The 24,033-nt window shown below is 42.0% G+C and overlaps 1 protein-coding gene across 1 annotated transcript in view; it reads left to right on the top strand.

The window, feature by feature from the left end:
• Positions 1-13,461, top strand: part of DNALI1 (dynein axonemal light intermediate chain 1) — a 49,023-nt gene extending 35,562 nt beyond the window's left edge. The window contains exons 5-6 of the mRNA XM_082244751.1: positions 6,925-7,089; positions 13,203-13,461. Of these exons, the coding sequence (XP_082100877.1) occupies positions 6,925-7,089; positions 13,203-13,238 (201 nt within the window). The 3' untranslated portion in view covers positions 13,239-13,461. The remainder of the gene's footprint in view (positions 1-6,924; positions 7,090-13,202) is intronic.
• Positions 13,462-24,033: the final 10,572 nt, after the last annotated feature.

The following is a 24,033-nucleotide window of genomic DNA, read 5'->3' as shown; positions in this document are numbered from 1 at the left end:
TCTTACCTATTTAGGTATCTCTCTCTGCCATTTAGGTACCTCTCTCTCTCTCGGCCATTTAGGTAGCTCTCTCTCTCTCTTACCTATTTAGGTATTTCTCTCAGCCATTTAGGTACCCCTCTCTCTCTGCCATTTAGGTAGCTCTCTCTCTCTCTCTTGACCATTTAGGTTTATCTCTCTCGGCCATTTAGATACCTCTCTCTCACCCATTTAGGTATCTCTCTGTCTCTCTGCCATTTAGGTACCTCTCTTTCTCTCTCTCGGCCATTTAGGTACCTTTTCTCTCAGACATTTAGATACCGTTCTCTCAGCCATTTAGGTATCTCTCTCTCTTGGCCATTTAGGTACCCCCTCTCTCTCGCCATTTAGGTATCTCTCTCTCTCTCTCTGGGACCATTTAGGTTTATCTCTCTCGGCCATTTAGATACCTCTCTCTCACCCATTTAGGTATCTCTCTGTCTCTCTGCCATTTAGGTACCTCTCTTTCTCTCTCTCGGCCATTTAGGTACCTTTTCTCTCAGACATTTAGATACCGTTCTCTCAGCCATTTAGGTATCTCTCTCTCTTGGCCATTTAGGTACCCCCTCTCTCTCGGCCATTTAGGTATCTCTCTCTCTCTCTCTGGGCCATTTAGGTATCTCTCTCTCTCTTGGCCATTTAGGTACCCCTCTCTCTCGGCCATTTAGGTATCTCTCTCTCTGGGCCATTTAGGTATCTCTCTCTCTCTCTTGGCCATTTAGGTACCCCTCTCTCTCTCGGCCATTTAGGTATCTCTCTCTCTGGGCCATTTAGGTACCTCTCTCTCCCTGAAAGATCAGTGGGATTTTCTGTACTTGCTAATATTTGTTCTTAGCTTGAGAAATGAAAGCGAATGCAGCCACGAAAAGGACTGGTAATAACAATATATTACAGTTTTGTTGGTTTTACATCCTTTTAAAGTGCTTTGATGTGCTTTTAAAGGCACTGTTCATCCCAGGGGTCTTCAAACTATGGCCCTCCAGTTGTTCAGGTACTACAATTCCCATCATGCCTAGTCATGTTTTACAATGCCTCATGGGATTCGTAGATCTGCAACAGCTGGAGGGCCGTAGTTTGAAGACCTCGGATCTATACCAAAAAGCTGCCTTTGCAGGTAAGAGACATCTGATAAAAACAAGCTGTGCAGCTTTGATCAAAGTTGAATAAAACAAAATTAAGGCCAAATAGCTACAGATCTCATAACAAAATGTCCATGAGGAAGTCCATATACTAAATGGAGAGCACTAAATAGTCCATTAACTTAGGGCTGCCATCAGTAGGATCAGAAGCCAGATTTCTATCAGGGCTGCAGGTAAAAAAACGAGGGAAGGCGCCTCTAAGTGTAGACTTTAAGCAATTTATTACCTGTGTAATATTGGCCACTCACATGGCGTAGGGCGATGGCATTCCCGGTGACATCCTCGTCCTCTGCTGCTGAGCCCTCTGCACCTCAAGCCTCGATCTTAGTCCACATCCACCGCACGGCCGTCTTCTACACTAATGGTGACCAGTGAGGTGAATCCTGCATGGCGCTGCCAGCGAACGGACCTCACGTCCACTGATGACCCTTGGGACTGTCTCATCTTCTTGATGTGCCTGATTTTATCTACCTACATGTGAGTTGCTGATATTGCACTGTAATAAATTGCTTAAAGTCTACACTTAGAGGCGCCTCTCCCTCTTGTTTTTGATCAAAGTTGAATAATGCCCTTGTTATAGCTGTGGGCCATTTAAAGCCTGACTGAAAACTCCTGAAGATCACGTCTACCCATCCTGCCTTGTTGCTAGAACATTGCTAAGAGATTCCTAGCTCGTATTGTTCACCTTCACTGTCACAGGAGCAAGCTCTCAAACACTGAGCTCAGCCTCAGAGCTACCGAGTCAGGGGTTGGAATCAAAGAAAGAGCTTGTGGGGGTGAACCGTAAGAGCTAGGAGTCCCTTAGCAACATCCTACCAACAAGGCAGAAGGGGATGATGCAATCTCTGGGAGTTTTTCAGTCAAGCTTCAAGGGGTGCGTAAAAGTCCTACACCTATAGGACATTATTGAACTTTAGTCAAAGCTGCTCAGTTTTTCATCTATAGACACCCCTAACCTGCATAGGCAGTTTTTTGGTATAGGTCAGTGATGGCAAACCTTGACACCCCAGATGTTTTGGAACTACATTTCCCATGATGTTCCTGCACTTTGCAGTGTAGTTGAGCGTCATGGGAAATGTAGTTCCAAAACATCTGGGGTGCCAGGGTTCGCCATCACTGGTATAGGTGAACTATGCTTTTAATGTACTGTAGAGAAAGTTTAGGCATTATATATAACTACTACTACAGCACTGGTACCCAAGGATCTTGTGACCTAGGTATAGCCCTTAAGAGCCCATTCACATTAGCGCGACTTGTCAGGCGACTTGTCAGCCTGACAAGTTGCGCTCGATCGCGGTCCATTGATTAGCACAGGACCCGTTCTAATAGGAGCGACAAAAGTCGCTCCGACTTAGAAAAAGGGTCCTGTACTACTTTGGGGCGACCTGGAGGCAACTTGCATAGACTTCCATTATGTGAAGTCTCTGCAAGTCGCGCCGAAGTCGCGGTGCACGCGACTTCACAGGTCGCCTCCCAAAGTCGTGTCGCGCTAATGTGAATGAACTGTAAAGAAAATCTGAATGCCACTCAAGTAGATATTTGTTGAAAACTAAAAACTTGCTGGCCCATACAAATAAACAAAGTCATTACAGGCGCCTCATGCCTTTTCAATACAAGAACGCTACAATGTCAGAATATCTGGTTCAGCACTGTGAATCCCGACAATTTACGCCAAGCTCTGAAATCCAACCTGTTCAACCATATCTAATATACAAAGAAATTACATTTGCCATGCTTTTAAAATGCTTCATATTTCAATGGTGGCTTCATAGCTTTAGCTCGGCCTAAGGACTGCATTCAAAATAATTTAACATTTCTTAAACAAATTTTATTCTTGAGTCAGTAATTTCATGCTCGACATACTTGGATTTTAATCTCATTATCAAAGTTTTATAAATATGAAACAATACTTGAGCTGATTTTTTTTTTTTTCTAGAAAATGGTCCAGCAGTTAAAAAGACAAATTGCTTGCTGGAAAAAAAAGATAGAGGGTGTGTTTCTTATTACCTTGTTGCTAACACATCATTGGCTAATGTGATTTAAAGGGCAGCAATGACATTAACTGCCTGCAGAGATGAGGACACTGCAGACACTGTCTCCATGAATTAATGTTATCTTATCAACAGTATGATACCATTAACTTGTTATATACAGAAATCAATTCTGTACAGAGGCAGGGAACAAAGAAGGTACTCACAGTCACAAACTGGTTTATTTACCAAGGTAGGTGTCGTATCCTTGGTTTTATCTCCTAATAGAAATATTTACAATTCAATACTCTTTAGCTATAGGGTAAGTGATGATGATCATTACTAATCTTTGGAAATCGGGCATCGGCTTGCTTTTGTGAAAAACATATTTCCAGAAAACGTATTTAAATTTTCTTTAAAAAGTGTATGTTGTGTGTGCTTGTTGTTTGTTTTTTCTTTTTTACCTTCAAGGTTTTTACTTCTGTGTCACTGCTAGGTAGATTCCCCCTATTCACTTGTCTAGGTGATTATTGTCAGAGACCGAAAAAGATGGGAAATACAAAATTTGAAAGTTTCCACCAGAACTACAGATAAGACTATATCTTCCTATGAGGACGCCTGCTCCAATTAGATGTATAAAGCTAGTCATACAGAAGCAGAATTTTGTTCTAAATTTTTTGCTTTAATAAAACGAAATGCAATTTTTCATTTTGGATAGAAATTGCATCTCTGCCCCGTTGGGAATATTTCCCTTCACTTCCTGTTCTTTAGCCAAAACAGGAAGTGAGAGAAAATCCATTCAAAGCAAGGGAATCCTCGGTTGTCTTGAGAACTAACATTTGGAAAATTGTGAGGTGTGAATTGGAACTGTGTATGTGCGAACATGTTAGCATACAAGGTTTGTATTTAGTCAGCAACAACCACTGTATGTCATTGCTGTGTGCCTATTACATTGTATGACCACTAGATGGCAGTGTTACATTTGTGAGTTCATGTTTTGTCTATGCCTCAAAAGAGTAATAAAGAGAATAGTTCCTGCTCAAAAAGAAGCAGCAGCGTTCAGTGAAACAACAGACTGTCTGCCTGTACTTTGTTTAGCCCCAAAAGGTTATATCTAACAGAACATGCCTGTATAATATATGCCACCAGAACTAGTGCCCCCATTGGAAGATTTCTCCTCTATTACTGTTCTGTTGACAGCCCAAAATTTAGGATTTTCTTCCACTTTCATAACGGTCACCATGATAAATGGGAGAGTGAATCTTCCTAGCAATAAAGACCTGAAAGCTGTTCTTATTCCTCATTGCCCCCGCCCCCCAATCCCCCATCCGTGACTTAAAAAAAAATTTACTTTAAGAAGTTTTATACAATTTCAAATTGTTAGTGGGGTCAAATCAATGTTCAATTTTTGGCCACAGTGATGAGAAAATTTGCAGGAACAGGATGGAAAAATTTTCTCGGATGAGCAAATTTGTAACAGTTATTGTGATTCAATTCCAAAACCAAGTTACAAGCAAATTAAAATTTGAATGACCATACTTTCAAACGATATTCTTCAAGTCCTAAAATTTACTGAGAATTTTTGTTTACGTGTTCGCACAAATTTTCGTGTTGGTGTATAGCCAGTTTAAAGCAGAGTTCCACTCAAAAGTGGAACTTCCGCTTATCTGTCCTCTCCTCCCTCTGGTGCCACGTTTTTGACAGGTACCCTGTCCCCACTTCCGTTGTACCTTCCGAGGTACGTCAGAAGTTCGGCCCCTCCTCCTTCTCCCTCTGCTTCCAGGCAAATTACCGAGCACAGCGTGGTTCGTGCATGCGCAGTAGGGACCCGGCTGTGAAGCCGCAAGGCATCACTGCCGGGTTCCCTTACCGGCAATGATGGTGGCAGCACCCAACAGCCGATGGAAACATCAGCTGCAGTGCCGACATCTCTGGATTCCGGGACAGGTAAGTGTCCTAATATTAAAAGTCAGCAGCTACAGTATGTGTAGCTGCTGACTTCTAATTTATGGAGGGGGGCGGAACTCCGCTTTAAGCGGGAAATTCCTTTCACTTTAGAGGGATTTCCCCTGACTTCCTGTTTACTTCCAGTAGTAGAAATGAAGGTAAATTTCCCCAACAATACAAGCAGCAAAGCATAACCCTTCCCTTCTCTATACAAAACTAAAATGGAAAGCTCTGGCTATACATACACTTGAATTTACATTTAAAATTTAAGTTTATTGGGAAACCTTTATTTTTTCTTTTTAAGTTATATATGTTCATGTGACCTGTTTTAAAGTAGTACTAAAGGAGTCATTTATTTTTTTACCTTACACATTCACAGAATTAAGGTACAAAAAAAAATACCCCATTACATGTGTTACCCCTCCCCTCCCCAAACACTCAATTGCCATAATCTCCACCTCTGCTGGCTCTGGGATCAATCAGCACCATTCATTGAACTTCCTTGTTCTATAGAAAACAGGTGTCTATGGATGCACACAGCTCGGCACAGGTCCCAGCAAGAAGGGCAAACACATGGGTATCTCCTTTAGCACCTGGTAAGCTAAAGGAGACACCCACAAATAGGGAGGAGGAGACAGGGGCTTCAGGACCCCCACAGGACAAGGGAAAAGGGATGTTTTATGCCCCTTTCATACAGGCGAACCAATTAGGTCTGCCTGTCAGTTTTTTTAGGCGGGCCTGATCAGATGGTTCATGCATTCCTATAGACAGTTTGTTTATGCCCGCTAACCTCCAGGTCCCTATTCGGTTTACTGAAAAAAAAAAATGGAAGGGGATCCGTCGTCTTCCATTAAGGTTGATCAGAGTGTAATCGGTAGTACACAGACAGCGGAGGCTCTGTCCGTGTCCGCTCTACAGAAACTGAGCAGACACAGATGTGTCTTTCGCATGCTCTGCTCCAATCGGTAGGGGATCAGCAGACAAATCTCCTTGCTGACCAAAATAGATTCTGCATGGAATCAACCACGTATGAAAGGGGTCTTAAAGCACAAGGAGAGGTGGGTCTGGACCTCTTCGTCTAAAAAAAAAAAAAAAAAAAAGAGGTTTTTTTTATCATTGTGCGTCTAATGTCCTTTTTTCAACTTGTTCAAATTAGGAGAAGTAAATATCTACAGGGCTTATCTAGCAAAGGCTACATTTCCATCACTGAAGCCTGTAGGCACCAAAGGCAACACCCCTCTACTAGAATACCTTCCTTTATTCTAAACATTTTCCTGTTTTATTTCTTGGGAAGACCTCTTTTTGCTGCTACCTTTAGGCACAGTTCTACTGTTTCTAATGTAAATCCAGCTCTGTGCTTGCCTGGCATACATTATGCCACTTCATGATTATACGAATATGTACAGTATACAGAGCCCAATTATGCAATGTAATGTAACAAACAACCAAAATGTAATAGTCTTATGCAAACATACTTACAGGTAATGTTTATAATACTAACCTAATATGCACGGATTGAAAAAAAAAAAAAAAAAAAAAACTTAGCTGCTTACATTTATTCAGGGCTGCCTTTTTCCCTCATTGCAGTTCTTGTTTTCCACCACTAGATGATGCCAGTATTCAGGATTAAATAACAGCCAGTGTCATTAATCCCACTTTCTCTGAGCCCAGCCGGTATTCACTTCACTTCAGAAATGAGGGAAGGGGTGATGCAGTTGGAGTTACGCTTTAAAGTTCCAACATTGTCATAGTTAATGTAATTGCCAGCCACAAAGATCACATTTCCTGATCAGGGCCTACATTGTGATAATAGACAAGCCTTAACAAGCATATCATGTGTTTTTCTGCAGATTGCAGAGCTGGAGCAAGAGAAGAAGGACCTGGACAGACAGGTCAATGAACAGAAGGCTAAGTGTGAGGCTATAGAGAAACGGGAGGCAGAGAGACGGCAAGTGGAGGAGAAGAAGCACGCAGAGGAAATACAGTTTCTTAAAAGGACTAACCAGCAGTTGAAGGTATGCAAAACCCTTAAATGTGCCCACCATTAAAGAAAACCTTTCATGAGAAAACTATACAATCTCCTATGTTGAAAATGTTATTAGCCTGTGTGTCATGATGACCCACTAGTTTCAGTACTTTCTGGTACTTCACTTGGTGCATGCTCGTTACCAGCCTGCGACTCAAATAGATTTGAAGCCAGACAGAGACAAGGCAACTAACACTTTTTAGAAAGCTGTCCGCAATGGCAATAGCCAGTATTTACAAAGCAAAAGTATCATTTAGGGTAATATCACGCTGATCCTTTTGTGATAAACAGTTGAGGGCACCAACTAAACTGTTTAAAACATCACTTCCACCGATGTTTACAAAAATCTTTAGATTTCTGGAGTTAACCTATTCCTAACTATCAAATGTGATCATTAGTATTAGTAAGTTTGGTACAAGTGCACTCCTGCCCTGTATTTTTGTTCTTCATCAGTGACTCAGAACTTGAACTTGAGAATCAGCATCATACCTGCACAGCTAACATTTTTTTTATTTTTATTTTTTTTACAAGAAAAGGTTAAAAAAAAAATCATTCGTGGCAATTTCTATATTTCTTTCGTCTTGCTCATGTACACAGCTGCAAAAAAAAAAAGCAGTGGTTTAAGTAGTATTTTTTTTTTTTTTTTTACGGGTTTGAAAGCAGTTCTATCTTCATTGGGCTCACATACACAGTGTGTAAAAATCAGTAAACTTGCGCTCTGTGTTTTGTATTCCTAAAAGCAAAATAGACAAATCTGTGTCCAAGGTAAGTAATTTACATGTGTACTCATAAAAGCACATGTACATGCATATATGCAGTGGCAGAACTACCAGGGTTGCAAAGGTCACACTTGTGACGGGGCCCTGGTGTTCTGCTACTGTGGGAGGCCCCAAGCAGTGATACCAGTAAAAAAAAAAAAAAAAGGGGAACTTTTCTGCTGCCTGTGAACAGCAGAAAAGTGCCAGTTAAAAACTACACTTGTCCCCAAGTTTCCTCTCCCCTCCCGCACCCCCTCTTTGCTCACCTGTCCAGTACCCCCCTCGCTCCGCTCGGGCTCTGTCTCAGTTTGAGCAAGGGGAATGAGTCGCTGGTCAGGTGCTCAGTGATGACATAGGTGCTTGGCGCCTTTTCAGCTAATTTTAAAGTGACTGCAAGGAGAAGACGTGGGGGGAAAGAGGACCAAAGCCTGCAGGAAATTACAGGTCAGTGTGTGACAGCTCCAGGCAACACAGAGTCTGTGGGGCAGTCAGTCAGTCACTCTAAGGGGGGTCACTGATGTAAAGGATGATACTGATAAAAAGATCCCCCCTTGTATTGTATTATGGCACTTTTCCATGCAAGTACCAGCTCGGCTCCACTCGGCACTGCCTGGCCCAGCTCGGCTCAGTTTGCTTTTCCACTGCGTGGTACGAGTTGGCACGTTTCAGCACTGTATAGGCTCTACTTGGCTCGGTTTGCTTTTCCACTAGAGTAGTAATTGGGTGGGATTACAATGATTCTCTGACCAATCAGTGGCTAGTAGTGACAAACAATCAAGACTGCATGCCAACCAAGGTGGTACTGTTTAAGCGAGCCGTACCATGTAGTGGAAAAGCGCCGCTGTACCAAACCGTACCGAATCATTCTAACATGTACCATGCTGTACCATGCAGTGGAAAAGCGCCAAAGCGAGCCATACCATGCAGTGGAAAAGCGCCTTTAAAGGTGTAAAGGGGAATTCTGGTGTAAGAGGTTCTTTGGTCACCAAAGCCCCTACTTATATTAAAGTGTCCAGCATTCCCCCTTACATCAGCGTCAGCAGAGTTCACCCTGTTAGTGCAAGGAGAAACTTTGTGGACTCTGAGGTAAGGAGGTACTCTGCTGTAAGATTCTGGTACCTTTGGTACCCTTATTTACCATTTTCCTTTCTAAACATTGCGTCCCACCTTTTTAGTTAGGTGGAACGCATACACCTTTAAGACGGATGACGTCATCGCTGAGCGCCGCTGAGCGGCTATTTCAATCGCCAGCATTCTCTCTCACGTTGTTCGTTCAATGTGTGTCTACATGCTCACAAGCCTTGTCTTGCTGTCGGAACCTCCAGCTATTTGCCTTTACCTGGAACAGACCGAAACCTCGCAACTGATCCCGTATCTCGCTACCGGATCACTCCCTCACTACTGGACCCCTCTACTTACTAAACCTTACTAGTGATAAGTACCCCGCAGGGGAATCCTCCATAACTAACTTACACTATCATCTTCTGCACATTAAGGACTGTTACTATCTATGCATACTAATTCTACCATCTGCACTGTTACATAGATTGCTAGCTCTTGAGTCTACTACCATCTATCCTTGCACTGGGTTAGTCTATCCTGTCTATGTCATCTGCTGTCCTTACCACCTGTTACCATACATGATTACTAACCTATCTGCATTCTACCTATTACCATCTACTACTCTCCTGAACATTACTATTAAGTGCTTACCATTACTGTCACTGCTCACACCTGTCCCTTCAGCACATCACTACCATACTATCATATACATCCTATCACTCCAGGAACATCTTATTGAGTGTGTGTATATCTGTATGCTGAAGCAGACAGGCCCACAGTGATGAGTCTGGAGAGTTGGATCTGGTATTCCAACACATCTCTACATGACTACTGAGTGGAGATTCTGCAGCTGCAAATCCAGCTTACAATAAAAACGCAGGAGCGTTACATCTGCAAACTCTGATGTAAGGGGGGCTCTGGTGACTAGAAAACTACTTACATACACCAGAGTCTGCAGAGTTCCCCCTTGCACTGTAAGGCAAACCCTGCTGACTCTGATGTACTAAAAATGGGAAATGTAAGCGGGGATTCTAATGTAAAGGCAGGAAATGATCCCGCTGTGGGACCATAATAAAGGGCCCCAGGGTTGGGGCAGGGGGGCTCTTCATGCTTTTTGCCCTGTAGCCCTGAATGCTCTAGTTACACTTCTGCATACATGCACAGATTTTTCTGAATTGAAAGTAGAATTTTTTTGCATCTCAGTGCTCTATGGACATTTATGTGTCTATATGCAAACACTGTACAGACCATTTCATAATTTTTTTACCTTCTGCCAGCAAGATCCTGTAGATGATCATTACATTACAGCTGTGTGCATGTACCCTAAAAAAAATCTCTCTTTTAAACTGACTTGGAGAACACAAACTACTTGTTGAATGGCTCAAATTTGTTGTCCTTTAATTAAACTTTGAAATACAGACACTTAATTTTTGACTTCCCATGTTGTCTTCCTGGCTAATTCGGTAAATTACATTGAGGAGCAATGCCGTGCAGCAAGTAAATGCAATCCTTTAACTGTCAATGCTGTCTAATAAATAATTGGAAAGAGAGTTACATTTACTCTATATTACTTTTTATAATTTGAGTTAAAAAAGCTCACTTTAGCCAGATCATTCAAGCAATAGAAGGCTTGTGTTTGGGCAAGGGTGTAATAAGCTGAGAGGGGATTGTTCATGAACCAGTGAACTCAAGAGTTTGCAATTTCACAAGCTTGCATCCAGGGCCTATCAGGTGATGAGAATAGTGGTAACTTTAAAGTGATTTGCACCAAATGTATACTAGTCACTTCCACGTTATAATAAGATCCACAGGGATCCTTAGATGTACTGTAGATCACACAAAACCAAGTCCTCTCTAGCACAGATCTCAATGTAGCATTCCCAAAAGCCTATGCACAGTGTAATGAGGTACAAGGTATATATACACTCACTGGCAACTTTATTGGGTACACCTGTTCAGTTATTTGGTAACACAAATTTCTAATCAGCCAGGCACATGGCAGCAACTCAATGCATTTAGGCATGTAGACATGGTGAAGACAACTTCAGGATCAGAAGGAGGAAGAAAGAGGATTTAAGTGACTTTGAACCAGGCATGGTTGTTGGTGCCAGACGGGCTGGTCTGTGTATTTTTAAAAACTGCTGATCTACTGGGATGTTCACGCGCAACCATCTCTAGAGTTTACAGAGAATGGTCTGAAAAAGAGAAAATATACAGTGAGCGGCAGTTGTGTGGACCAAAAGGCCTTATTGATGTCAGAGGAGAATGGGCAGATTGGTTCAAGATGATAAAAAGGCAACAGTTCCGCAAATATCTACTTGTTACAACCAAGGTATGCAGAATAACATCTCTGAACACACAACACATCAAACCTTGAAGCAGATGGGCTACAGCAGCAGAAGACCAAACCGGGTTCCACTCGTGTCCGCTAAGAACAGAAAAACGAGGCTACAATTTGCACAGGCTCACCAAAATTGGACAATAGAAGATTGGAAAAATGTTGCCTGGTCTTATTGATGATTTCAGCCGGGACATTCAGATGGAAGGGTCAGAATTTGGCATAAATAAATAAACAACATGAAAACATGGATCCATCCTGCTTTGTATCAACAATTTAGGTTGGTGGTGTAATGGTGTGGGGGATATTTTCTTGGCACACTTTGGGCCCCTTCGTAATAATTAAGCATTGTGTAAACGCCACGGCCTACCCTGCCTATTGTTGCTGATCATGTCCATCCCTTTATGACTACATTGTACCCATCTTCTGATGGCTACTTTCAGCAGGACATTGCACCATGTGACAAAGCTCAAATCATCTCAAACTGGTTTCTTGAACATGGCAATGAGTTCACTGTACTCCAATGACCTCCACAGTCGCCAGATCTCAATCCAATAGAGAACCTTTGGGATGTGATGGAATGGCAGATTCACATCATGCCGACAAATCTGCAGCAACTGCGTGATGTTATGTCAATATGAACCAAAATCTCTGAGGAATGTTTCCAACACCTTGTTGAATCTATGCTGTGAAGAATTAAGGCAGTTCTAAAGGCAAAAGGGGTCCAACCAGGTACTACCGTGTTTCCCCCCTAAAAAAAAGACCTACCCCGAAAATATGACCTATCTCGGTTTTCTAGGGTGGCTATATTAAGCCGTACCCCAAAAATAAGCCCTAGTTAAAGTCCACTGCAACAAAAGTAAAAAGTGAGCAGATACCTTGTTTACCAGAACTGGGTAGATTTGCACCAAACACCTATGTTTCACCATGGGTATTGATTGTACGTTAATTTTTTATTTATTCTTTTAGCCCACAGAAATTGGTTTTTACTTTGAAAGGGTCAACTGGTTGTGTTTGTCCCCTAGCCAAAGGTTCCCAGTCCTCCCCTGCTGTTGGCGCACTAACATAGAGAAGAGTAATCAATGCTACATGGAGGCAAATGGCTAATTACTGTTGAGTTTTGCTGGCTTTCCACACTGAGATAAGTAAATTTACAGGATATTTTGTCCTGCCAATAGATCACTGTATTTTATGCTCTAGTGATCCCTTATGATCGCTGCATTTTACATATTTATAGTGGTTTATAATAGGAGTTTATATTACTGCTGCAGGTAAGCAATGCTTAGAAATTAAGGCAGCTGTTATAGGGAGTTGTATGGGCCCCTAAACATTATGAATGCAACACTGCACTGTAAAATATGAATCTTTTGCAGCTGCTCCTCCCCTCCTCTTTAGTCATTGTAAAGTCAAATCTATTAAATACTTTTATCCTCTGTTATAGGTCCATATTAATTACAGGATGTGTGGGGTTTTTTTTTTTTTTTTTGTAATGCTACATACCTTTTGTGCACAGAACTGCTGTGCAGTCACGTGTCCTCCCTCTGCCATCTTGCATAAATCAGAAGGGAATCTCAGCTCTCCCCCCCCCCCCCACACACTGTACTGTACTCCCTTAGATTGGGAAGGAGAGCAGAAGGAGGACATGTGACTGCACAGCAGCACTGTGCAAAGAAGGTATTATAATTAAAAAGAAAAGAAAAAAAACATACTTTTATCCTCAGGTCTATTTTAAAAGTAGTATTTAATAGCTGTAAATTTACAACCACTTTAACTCTAGATAGATCACTGATGAAGTATACTATTTTGGGTACAGGTCCACTTAAAGGTACATTAAGGTTAAAAACATAAAACAGTTGCAACTGATAAGCTAGCTCTTGTTTATTTATTCAAGATTGAGGTAGTGGGGCTTTGTAGTCTAATGATGCAAATTATTTTTTATTGTAGGCTCAGCTAGAAGGAATTATTGCGCCCAAGAAATAACGCAGGAGTAACATCTGTGAACATGATGTCTGCAGTCTGGATTCATTGAAAGTACTGATGCCAAGAAGCTAATATTTTTACCTCTAGGACATATTTGTAATTAGATTTGACTTTTTTTATATTGAAATCTCCCCAGTTGTAATGCAAAATGTTAAAGCATTGCTTATTCTATAATGAAACACCTCAATATTTTTAATATCCGAGTTCTTTGATGATAAAATTGTTCCAGCTTCTTTCCATACTTTATTGTCTTGTGGTTCTTAATAGGGACTCATGCTTGTCAATGTGCTGTCCAAAACCATTCTCAAAACATAGTTATTGGTTGCTCAAGACAGACTAGTAATGCATTTTTTTTTTTCCTGAAACCCCGACTACTTAGGGGTTAACATTTTTAAGACATTCAGGCATGTGCTGTGCAGATTTGTGCCGCTGAAGGTGACCTTCTGGGAATGTACTTTACTTCACCAATATGAGCAAACAAAATTCACTTCCTAACTCGTATACAAGCCCAGGCTTTGGTAAATAATGATGAACGAAAGTCATTTGCAAAGTAGCTACAAATTGTTTTCTTTGCATGCAGTCTTCACCAATCTCTAGAGCAGGGGTTTTCAACCTTTTTACCACGGAAACGTACCTATTCAATGCAATACTTGTGCATGGTATTTTTCTACACAGATGCTCAATTGTGGGTCGAACCTGAGAGCAGGGCACATTGCACGAGAGCAGGATATTACATGGGAGCAGGGCTGTTTCCTTCTCAACTGTAGTGAGAGGGAGGGGAAGAAGAAAAGAGAAAAAAAGGGGGGGGGGGAGTTGTAAAGGAGATTCCACAGCGGTGAATATTACAAAATTGAAAATCTTTAATGAAAAATATATAGAACCTCATGTAAAACAGGGATATAAACACCCAATCCCAGACACCATAATAAAAGACACATACAAACAGCTGAATACGGTAAAGTATTCCATGGGCCCCATTCACACCAGCACACATCCACTAGGACCTAATGAAGGGACTGAAGAAATTGGGGTCTATATTGTAAAAGGGAAATGATTCCTCAATGTAAAGATAGTCCCATGCTAAAATCCCTCACCATATGGCTGAAGCAATGAAGGTTGGAGGGGAAGGGGGGTGGAGAAAAAAAAATCCTTGAAGGGCCAGGGAGCTAGTCCCCAATGGGATGAAAGTGGGGAATCAGCTGGTGGGGCTCCTGGCTAGGCTTGTCTAATGTGAAATGTGGATTTTGAAGGTGTAGGCTCCACCTAAGTCAAGTCAGCTTGTTAATGGGTGGTCAAAAATTTGAGCCTAAATGATGGCATATGAGGATATTCAGTTGCAGGACAGTTCTGAATATGTCCCAGACCCAAAGTGATGACTCTCTGTGTAGCATATCATACCTGTGCTCAATGAGAGCATGACTCAGCAGAGTTCTCCGGCATGGCAGTCTAAATGAAACACTTGATAGTGTAGATCACCACTATGTGGTATTCGGCCAGATGACCGGCAATAAATGCAGAGTAATAAATGTGGCATTGGGGATATACCCAACACTTGCTCACCACCTAGTTAGTCTTCGGAACCGCCGGCTCATCTTCAGTGTCCACACACCCTCAGAAAGTTGAGGTATCAAGGCTTCAATGCAGCTCCCCGGCTCCTCTAGATTCCCTTCTCCTCTAGATTCCCTTCTCAGCCTTCAATGGATGACGCTGTGCACAGCCGGAAGGGACGTGATAATCCGGACGTCCGGTGGAATGCATGCTTGGAACACAGGGCTCCATGTTCAGCTGCTGAGGTCAGCGCGTTTTGCGTACGCTTCTTCAAGACGTTTTTCCACTCCTTCTTAATTCATTAGGAAGTAGTTGCCTGGTCCGGTATTTTTATTTCTATTTAATTTCCTTCTCATGTAGTATGACATCTATAATGGTAGTGAGAGAATTTCTGTATGGTAGGTTACTGGGCATTATTGACCCTGCTCTAGAAAATGTAAACTTATTTTTCACAATAGCCTAAATTGCATGATCGTCCACACAGACACCTCTTCACCAAATGTTAGTAAATATGGAATAGCGAAAGTAGGTCTTGAAAAATTCTTAGTGATCCAAATTAGGATTTTCTTGATTTGTACACTAGAGGACACGGGTGGAAGGCACGGTGGGGAAGGTAATATTGGGCGTATGCTATAGGCCCCCCCAACCAGAGGGAGGAGGGTGAGGCGGACCTCATGTTACAGATAGGATTGGCAGCAAGGATGGGAAATGTCATTATAATGGGGGACTTTAATTATCCGGATATAGACTGGGCAGAAGGAACCGCGCACTCAGCCAAGGCTCGGCAGTTCCTAAATGTTTTGCAGGACAATTTCATGGGTCAGATGGTGAATGCACCGACAAGAAACAATGCGGTACTTGACCTACTGATTACCAACAATACAGACCTGCTCACGGATATAGAAATACGGGAAAACTTAGGGAACAGTGACCATAGGTCAATTGGTTTCAGTATTAATTACAGTAATAGGAAACACAAGGGTAATATAAGGACACTGAATTTCAAAAGAGCCAATTTCCCTAAACTGCGCTCGCTGCTAGAAAATATCAAATGGGATAGAACCCTGGGATCAAAGAACACGGAGGAAAAATGGGAGTGCTTCAAGAGCATACTTAACAAGGGGGTGGGCCAGTGCATTCCACAGGGAAATAAATTTAAAAGAGCAAAACTAAACCCTGGGTGGCTAAACTCCAATATAAAAATGTATATTAGAGCTAAAGAAAAGGCCTTCAAAAAATACAAGACTGAGGGGTCATTGGCAGCATTTAAGCACTACAAAGAGTGTAATAAGAAATGTAAAGACGAAATCAGGGCGGCTAAAATAGAACACGAGAGACATATAGCGGAGGAGAGTAAAAAGAACCCCAAGAAGTTCTTTAAGTATATAAACAGTAGGAAAGCGAGGCCAGAGCACATTGGCCCCATAAAAGATGATAAAGGAAAAATGGCCACTGAGGACAGAGAAAAGGCGGAAGTGTTAAATAATTTCTTTTCTTCAGTCTTCACAAAGGAATCGGGGGGCTACACGAACCTTGCTTGTAAGGCCGAACTAAATAATACACCTCAGGAAGTGCCGCCATGGCTAACAGAGGATAGACTTAGAGCTAAACTAGAGAAACTTAACATAAATAAATCCCCGGGACCGGATGGCTTGCACCCGAGGGTTCTTAATGAGCTCAGCCAGGTGATTGCCAGACCATTATTCTTGATCTTTAAGGATAGTTTACAGACGGGTATGGTGCCAGCTGATTGGAAAAAAGCCAACGTGGTACCAATATTTAAAAAGGGGCCGAGATATATCCCGGGTAACTATAGGCCGGTCAGCCTAACATCAGTAGTCTGCAAAATTTTGGAGGGGATGTTAAGGGACCACATACAAGACTTTAGTAATGAAAACGGTATTATAAGTAGTAATCAGCATGGATTCATGAAAAATCGTTCGTGCCAAACCAATCTATTAACCTTCTACGATGAAGTGAGCTGCCACCTAGATAAAGGAAAGCCTGTGGATGTGGTGTATCTGGACTTTGCAAAGGCCTTTGACACCGTTCCCCACAAACGCTTACTGTACAAACTAAGGAAGGTAGGTATGGACCATAAGGTGAGTACCTGGAAAGAGAACTGGCTCCAGGGGAGAGTACAGAGGGTGGTGATTAATGGGGAGTACTCGGATTGGGCGGGTGTGGAAAGTGGGGTCCCCCAGGGTTCTGTCCTGGGACCAATCCTGTTTAATTTATTCATAAATGATCTGGAGGAGGGGATATCGAGTACAATCTCAGTATTTGCAGATGATACTAAATTAGGCATGCCAATATCTTCTATGCAGGATGTGGAAACCTTGCAAGCGGACCTGAACAAAATAACGGGGTGGGCAACTACATGGCAGATGAGATTTAATGTTGAAAAATGTAAAGTAATGCACTTGGGGGCCAGAAACCAGAACGCAAGCTACTCACTAGGGGGGGAACCTCTGGGTGAGTCTAGGATGGAAAAGGACTTGGGGGTACTGGTAGACAACAGGCTTGGCAGTGGCATGCAATGCCAAGCCGCCGCAAGCAAAGCCAACAGAATACTGGGTTGTATAAAAAAGGGGATTCACTCCAGAAATAAAGAGATTATTCTCCCGCTCTACAAGACTCTGGTCCGGCCACATCTGGAGTATGCTGTCCAGTTCTGGGCACCGGTCCTCAGGAAGGATGTGCTGGAACTGGAGAAAGTCCAGAGAAGGGCAACAAAAATAATTAGGGGAATGGAGGACATCAGCTATGAGGAAAGACTACAAGCACTGAACCTATTCTCTCTGGAGAAGAGATGATTGAGGGGGGGATATGATATCAATGTACAAATACTGCACTGGCGACCCGAGCATAAGGAACAAACTATTCAGAGAAAGGAGATACAATAAGACACGTGGCCACTCACTAAAACTTGAGGAAAGGCGGTTTAACCTTAAAGTGCGTAAGGGGTTCTTCACTGTAAGAGCGGTAAGGATGTGGAATTCTCTTCCACAAGCAGTTGTATCAGCAGGGAGCATTGATAGTTTCAAAAAACTATTAGATGGACACCTTAAAGACCACAACATACAGGGGTATACAATGTACGGTTAAAAGCAAACACACACACACACATCATAGGTTGAACTGGATGGACTGATGTCTTTTTTCAACCTCACTAACTATGTAACTATGTAAAGAGCGGTAGACAACTGGGTTACATACCTCTACCATCAGCTGAATGGACAATGGCAAAGAAAACTGCTTGGAACCCTATATAATCCCTCCGACAGTTATCAGTTTTCTTTTGCTAGTGTCCTTATGTGATGGACGTTTCCTCTCAGTAGTGTTCTTTTTATTAGTACTATCATCATCATCACCACATCTGGAGTCATTCTGGTTACTTGCTATCCAGTAACCCACTATATAGAAATCCTAAATCCTACCAAAATGTGATGCGCCAGAAATATAATAAAAAAGTGATGACTTTAAATACAATAAATCATATCCAGTTCATAAGGCACATAGCAATGTGTGTGCTTCCAATAAAGTGATATGAAGTGTGTCCCCGTATCCAATTGAAGAAAATCCAGTGATGAAAACAAGTTGTAAACACCAATTAGTGAATCCCTCCACCAGGTGAATTAGCATCTCACCTTCCTAAAGGACCCAAACGGGCCAGCAATCACATGTATCATGGATCAGACTTCCAGGAAAGAGCCACACTGTATTGCACCTCGAGGGATCCCGGGACATATAAAAAACAGATGAAGAAATCTAGTGCTCTCTGCTTACTAATAAGGGTGTGCTTTATTAGAGAAAGGCAGATCAACTCACATTTGTTGGGCACTCAGCCGTGCCTGCTGTATAAGCGATGTCAGCAATCTGTTACCAGAGAGAGACTCTGCGTCGGCCACGCACGCTCCGTCCCCCTATACGCGTTACGTCGAGCGTAATGCTCCTTTGACTTCCTCGGTAGGGGTGGCTAGTGCGTGCCAAGCCTCACTTTAAATACATCAACACTCAGGTGGATTGGCCAGCAGATCTCAGTCCCTCCCCCCGCTCATAGCTCACAACAGGACATCGGAACCTCCGAACCAGGCATGTTTACGGCGGTGTCACTGGCTCATATCGCTAATGGGGCAATTTTAATGTATGGGCATTGATCAAATTACTATTGCACATTGCGGAGATCGCGTGGTGGCGCAGATACCTCTCTGGTTTACATTAAAACAACTAAAACACGTATTCACAAAATCTCATACCATAATTAACAATATTAAAAATATTAAAAGTATATCAATAAGCTAAAACCTGGAATAATAAATGTTGGCAATTAAAATAAATGTTATAAAATATATATATATAAAATTTTTTTTTTTTTTTTTTTAAATATATATAAAAATGTTTGGTCTCAGATAAAAATATAATGCATGATGGGGTGTTATCTATTACTAATAAAACAATTTAGATCGAAATCCTTATTTAAACCTCTGGGTGCCAACACCTTGGCCTCGTAGACCCAAAAGGATTCCCTTCTACTAAGCTGGCGAATATAATTACCTCCTCGCCAGTGTGGTTGGACATGTTCAATTCCCCAGAATTTCAGGGAATGAGGTTTCTTATCATGAAACATTTTAAAGTGCTTGGATACGTTGTGTGAAACCTCCCCCTTCTTTATGTTAGAGATATGTTCCCCTATCCTCACGTTTAGGGCTCTGGAGGTGCGTCCTACGTACTGGAGTCCGCACCCACATTCCATCATGTAAACAACCCCAATTGTGGTACATGTTATTAGGTCTTTAATCTGGTATTCTTTACCTGTGCTATTACAAATAAAAGTTTTCTTCTTTTTGGTGTTTTTTTTAGTCTGCTGGCAAACACCACATCTGCCGCACGCATGGAATCCAGACAAGAACTGAAAAATTGTATTTTTCTTGGGTCTAGGGGGATCTATCACTCCCGGGGCCAGCCTGTCCTTCAAAATAGGAGCTCTCCTATATATGAAGCCAGGTCTCTCCGGGAGGTGGGGTCCCAAAATTCCATCTTGTTTAAGCACCCCCCAGTGCTTTCTTACAATGCGTTCAACCTGTTTATGCTGAACGTTGTAATCTAGCACTAGTTTAAAGTTGCTGTTGTTTCTATTATCATCCCTGGACGCAACAGCCTTGTTGGCTAAAAGTTCTGTTCTATTCAGATTGGATACTTGTTGTAAATCAGAAGACACTTTTTTCATATCGTACCCTTTAATTTTAAACCTGTCTACCAATATTTGGGACTGTGCTTTGAAATCTTCCTCCTTAGAACAGTTCCTCTTAATACGGATCAGCTGACCCCTCGGAATATTAAAAAGCCAATTCCTGTGGTGGCAGCTGTCCATAGACAAATACGAGTTACGGTCAGTAGGTTTAAAAAAATTCCTAGTGTGTAACTGGCCGTCTAGAACAAAAATCTCTAGATCGAGGAACTGTATCTTTTCTTTGCTCTCAGTCCATGATAAAACAATGTTCCTATTGTTAAAATTCATTCTACCTTTAAAATCATTAAAAGAATTCAAATCTCCCTCCCAAATCATGATCAGATCATCTATAAATCTCTTGTAAAAGATCAGTTCTGGGGGTCTGTTGGATAAAACCTCTTCTGCTTCCCATTGGGCCATGAATAAATTGGCTACACTGGGGGCAAATCTAGCCCCCATAGCCACGCCTTTGGTTTGTAAGAAAAAGTCCCCTGAGTACCAAAAATAATTATGTTTTAAACAAAAATCCAAACTTTCTAACAGGAATTCTATATGATCACCATCCAATCCCGACTCATCCAGGGCCCATGATGCGGCCCTCATTGCGGCATCATGCCCGATGATCGTGTACAGAGAGCCTACATTTGCAGTCGCCAGAATGCAGTTCTCTGAGATAGGAAGGGATTGTAGGTCCTGAATGATATGTTTGGTATCTTTTGTATATGCTGGTGTCCGGGTAACCAATGGCTGCAAGTAAAAATCAATGTATTGGCCCAATCTGGAGCTCAGGGAGTCAATACCGTTAATGATTGGTCTCCCCGGAGGTTTCTCCACAGACTTATGGATTTTGGGGAGAAAGTATATAATAGGGGTTCGACAGGCGGTAGGGTTTAAATAAAGTGCTTCTTTTTTATTCAAAATGGCGTCATCCAGCCCATTTTGAATTAGTACATCCAGTTCTTTTTTATATACATTGAGTGGGTTACCCCTCAAGCAACAATATGTATTCGGGTCTGAAAGTTGTCTTTCCATTTCATTATTATAATAATCTTTACTCATGACAACAATACCCCCCCCTTTATCCGCTGGTCTTATCACCAGCTGTTTATTAGCTTCCAGGCTAGTAATACCATTTTCAATCCATTGGGGGTCTTGAATTTTCCTAACTTTTAATTGCTCGATATCTTGTGACACCAGATTTTTAAAAACCTCCATATATTTGCTATCTTTATTTGGTGGATTGAACACAGATTTGTTTTTCAACATCGAGTAGTGTGTTCTCTCACTATTCATGGGGCGATGGTCTGGTTTAGATAGGAAATACTTCTTCTGATTTAAACCCCTCATGTATTTCTGTAAGCTAACATATGTGTCAAATTTATTTAGGTTTTTCACTGGGGCATATTTTAACCCTTTATCTAAGACTTTCGTCTCCTCCTTGGTCAAAGGTATGCCACTGATGTTGAATATGCCTGCTCCTATTGGGTTTTGCTCTTTTTGGAGGCGTCGACCTGCTCGTCGTCCTCTTTTCCTTTTCTTTTTTCCCCAGATTGTTTTCCAATTGGACCCTTGTACCCCCACAGGGCACCGCGTTTCTCTAAAAAAACATCCGGGGGATTGTTGTTTGCGGCTGGCGGGTAGAGTGGGGTGAACCTATTCATGGTGGGGATATTATATGACGTAGACGGGCGAGGGGAGTCATATATTGACTCGTCCCTCATGTCTTGTCGTTGATCCAGGGTGCCCCTTGGTTCCTGGGGGTACCAATTCCCTTGTTCTGCCTGATAGGGACCATTCCTGTTCCCTTGTGTTGGGAAATATGGGCCATTACTATTCCTTGGTGCCTATATATATATATATATATATTTTATAACATTTATTTTAATTGCCAACATTTATTATTCCAGGTTTTAGCTTATTGATGTACTTTTAATATTTTTAATATTGTTAATTATGGTATGAGATTTTGTGAATACGTGTTTTAGTTGTTTTAATGTAAACCAGAGAGGTATCTGCGCCACCACGCGATCTCCGCAATGTGCAATAGTAATTTGATCAATGCCCATACATTAAAATTGCCCCATTAGCGATATGAGCCAGTGACACCGCCGTAAACATGCCTGGTTCGGAGGTTCCGATGTCCTGTTGTGAGCTATGAGCGGGGGGAGGGACTGAGATCTGCTGGCCAATCCACCTGAGTGTTGATGTATTTAAAGTGAGGCTTGGCACGCACTAGCCACCCCTACCGAGGAAGTCAAAGGAGCATTACGCTCGATGTAACGCGTATAGGGGGACGGAGCGTGCGTGGCCGACGCAGAGTCTCTCTCTGGTAACAGATTGCTGACATCGCTTATACAGCAGGCACGGCTGAGTGCCCAACAAATGTGAGTTGATCTGCCTTTCTCTAATAAAGCACACCCTTATTAGTAAGCAGAGAGCACTAGATTTCTTCATCTGTTTTTTATATGTCCCGGGATCCCTCGAGGTGCAATACAGTGTGGCTCTTTCCTGGAAGTCTGATCCATGATACATGTGATTGCTGGCCCGTTTGGGTCCTTTAGGAAGGTGAGAGGCTAATTCACCTGGTGGAGGGATTCACTAATTGGTGTTTACAACTTGTTTTCATCACTGGATTTTCTTCAATTGGATACGGGGACACTCTTCATATCACTTTATTGGAAGCACACACATTGCTATGTGCCTTATGAACTGGATATGATTTATTGTATTTAAAGTCGTCACTTTTTTATTATATTTCTGGCGCATCACATTTTGGTAGGATTTATAGTTTATTGTGATTTGTGAAACACGATTGGTGTATGCTGCCGGATACCACTTATATACTTTCACACACCTGATTTATGCACAGTGAATTGAGGTTGAGTTATTTTATCACATATATTGGGTTTGCGCTGATAGTTTTTTTGTATTTCATATATAGAAATCCTAACACTACCATTATTGGCATCCTGCTCTCTATCTACCCTCTTAACCCCTGTGCTGAGAGTTAAGGGTGTGCATATATAATGGGCACAGAGCCCTGCTTTTCTATTATATACTCTTTGCAAACGTATTACTCACTACAAAGATGCATTGACCTGCATCAGAGCCGCCACAATTTCAGGTTGAGCATTATAGTTTGTGATAAAGGCAGTCCATTCCTTGTTTTTGTACTTCCCGCCTCCTGGCCACTCTGTCTGCTAGGTCTGCCTCCCCGGCCGGGTGAGTTACTGTTCTCACCGTGCTGCCAGCAACCTGCATGTTCTTCACGTATTTATCCCTGTCAATCCCATCATTACCTTGCTCCTGTACACATCGCTTTTTATACACCCTTCTTTGCCACATCCAGTGGCGGTACCCCCGGGGACCTCTGGCAGAACCCCCATTGAGAAACCCTGCTTTAGAAAATGTAAACTTATTTTTCACAATAGCCTAAATTGCATGATCATCCACACAGACACCTCTTCACAGAATATTATTGAAAATATGTAATAGTGAAAGTAGGTCTTGAAAAATTCTTAGCATTACAAATAAGATTTTCTTGATTTGTACACTATAGGACACAGGTGGAGTGGTAGACAACTGGGTTACATATCTCTACCTTCAATTGAATGGACACTGGCAAAGAAAACTGCTGGGAACCCTGTATAATCCCTCCTACTATCAATTATCAGTTTGTTTGCTAGTGTGATGGATGTTTCCACTCTACTGAGGTGATTAGTTTTCTCTAATTCCTGCTCTTTACCAGTCCTTCTGGCTACTTATTCAGTTTCTGGATAGGTACCCTAGGCCCCTTGTGGTGGACTGTAATTTTCAGTTGGTGGCTATGCCATTTGACCTCTCCACTGCTCCTCAAGTCTTTACAAAAATATCTGCCTCTGTTCGGGCTCCTCTTTTCTTCTGCATTATGGGCTACCTGGACAATATGGGTCTTTCTTCCCTCAGGAAAAGATCAGGTCCCTCTGCTCCCAAGCACAGATACTCTTATCCAGGCATCACCACATGCTTTTGCAT

This window comes from Pelophylax lessonae, assembly GCF_965119305.1.
Source record: "Pelophylax lessonae genome assembly, chromosome: 2".
NCBI classification, from domain to species: domain Eukaryota; kingdom Metazoa; phylum Chordata; class Amphibia; order Anura; family Ranidae; genus Pelophylax; species Pelophylax lessonae.
The sequence above is the reverse complement of the archived record's forward strand: the minus strand, read 5'-3'. Positions and strand labels throughout refer to the sequence as shown.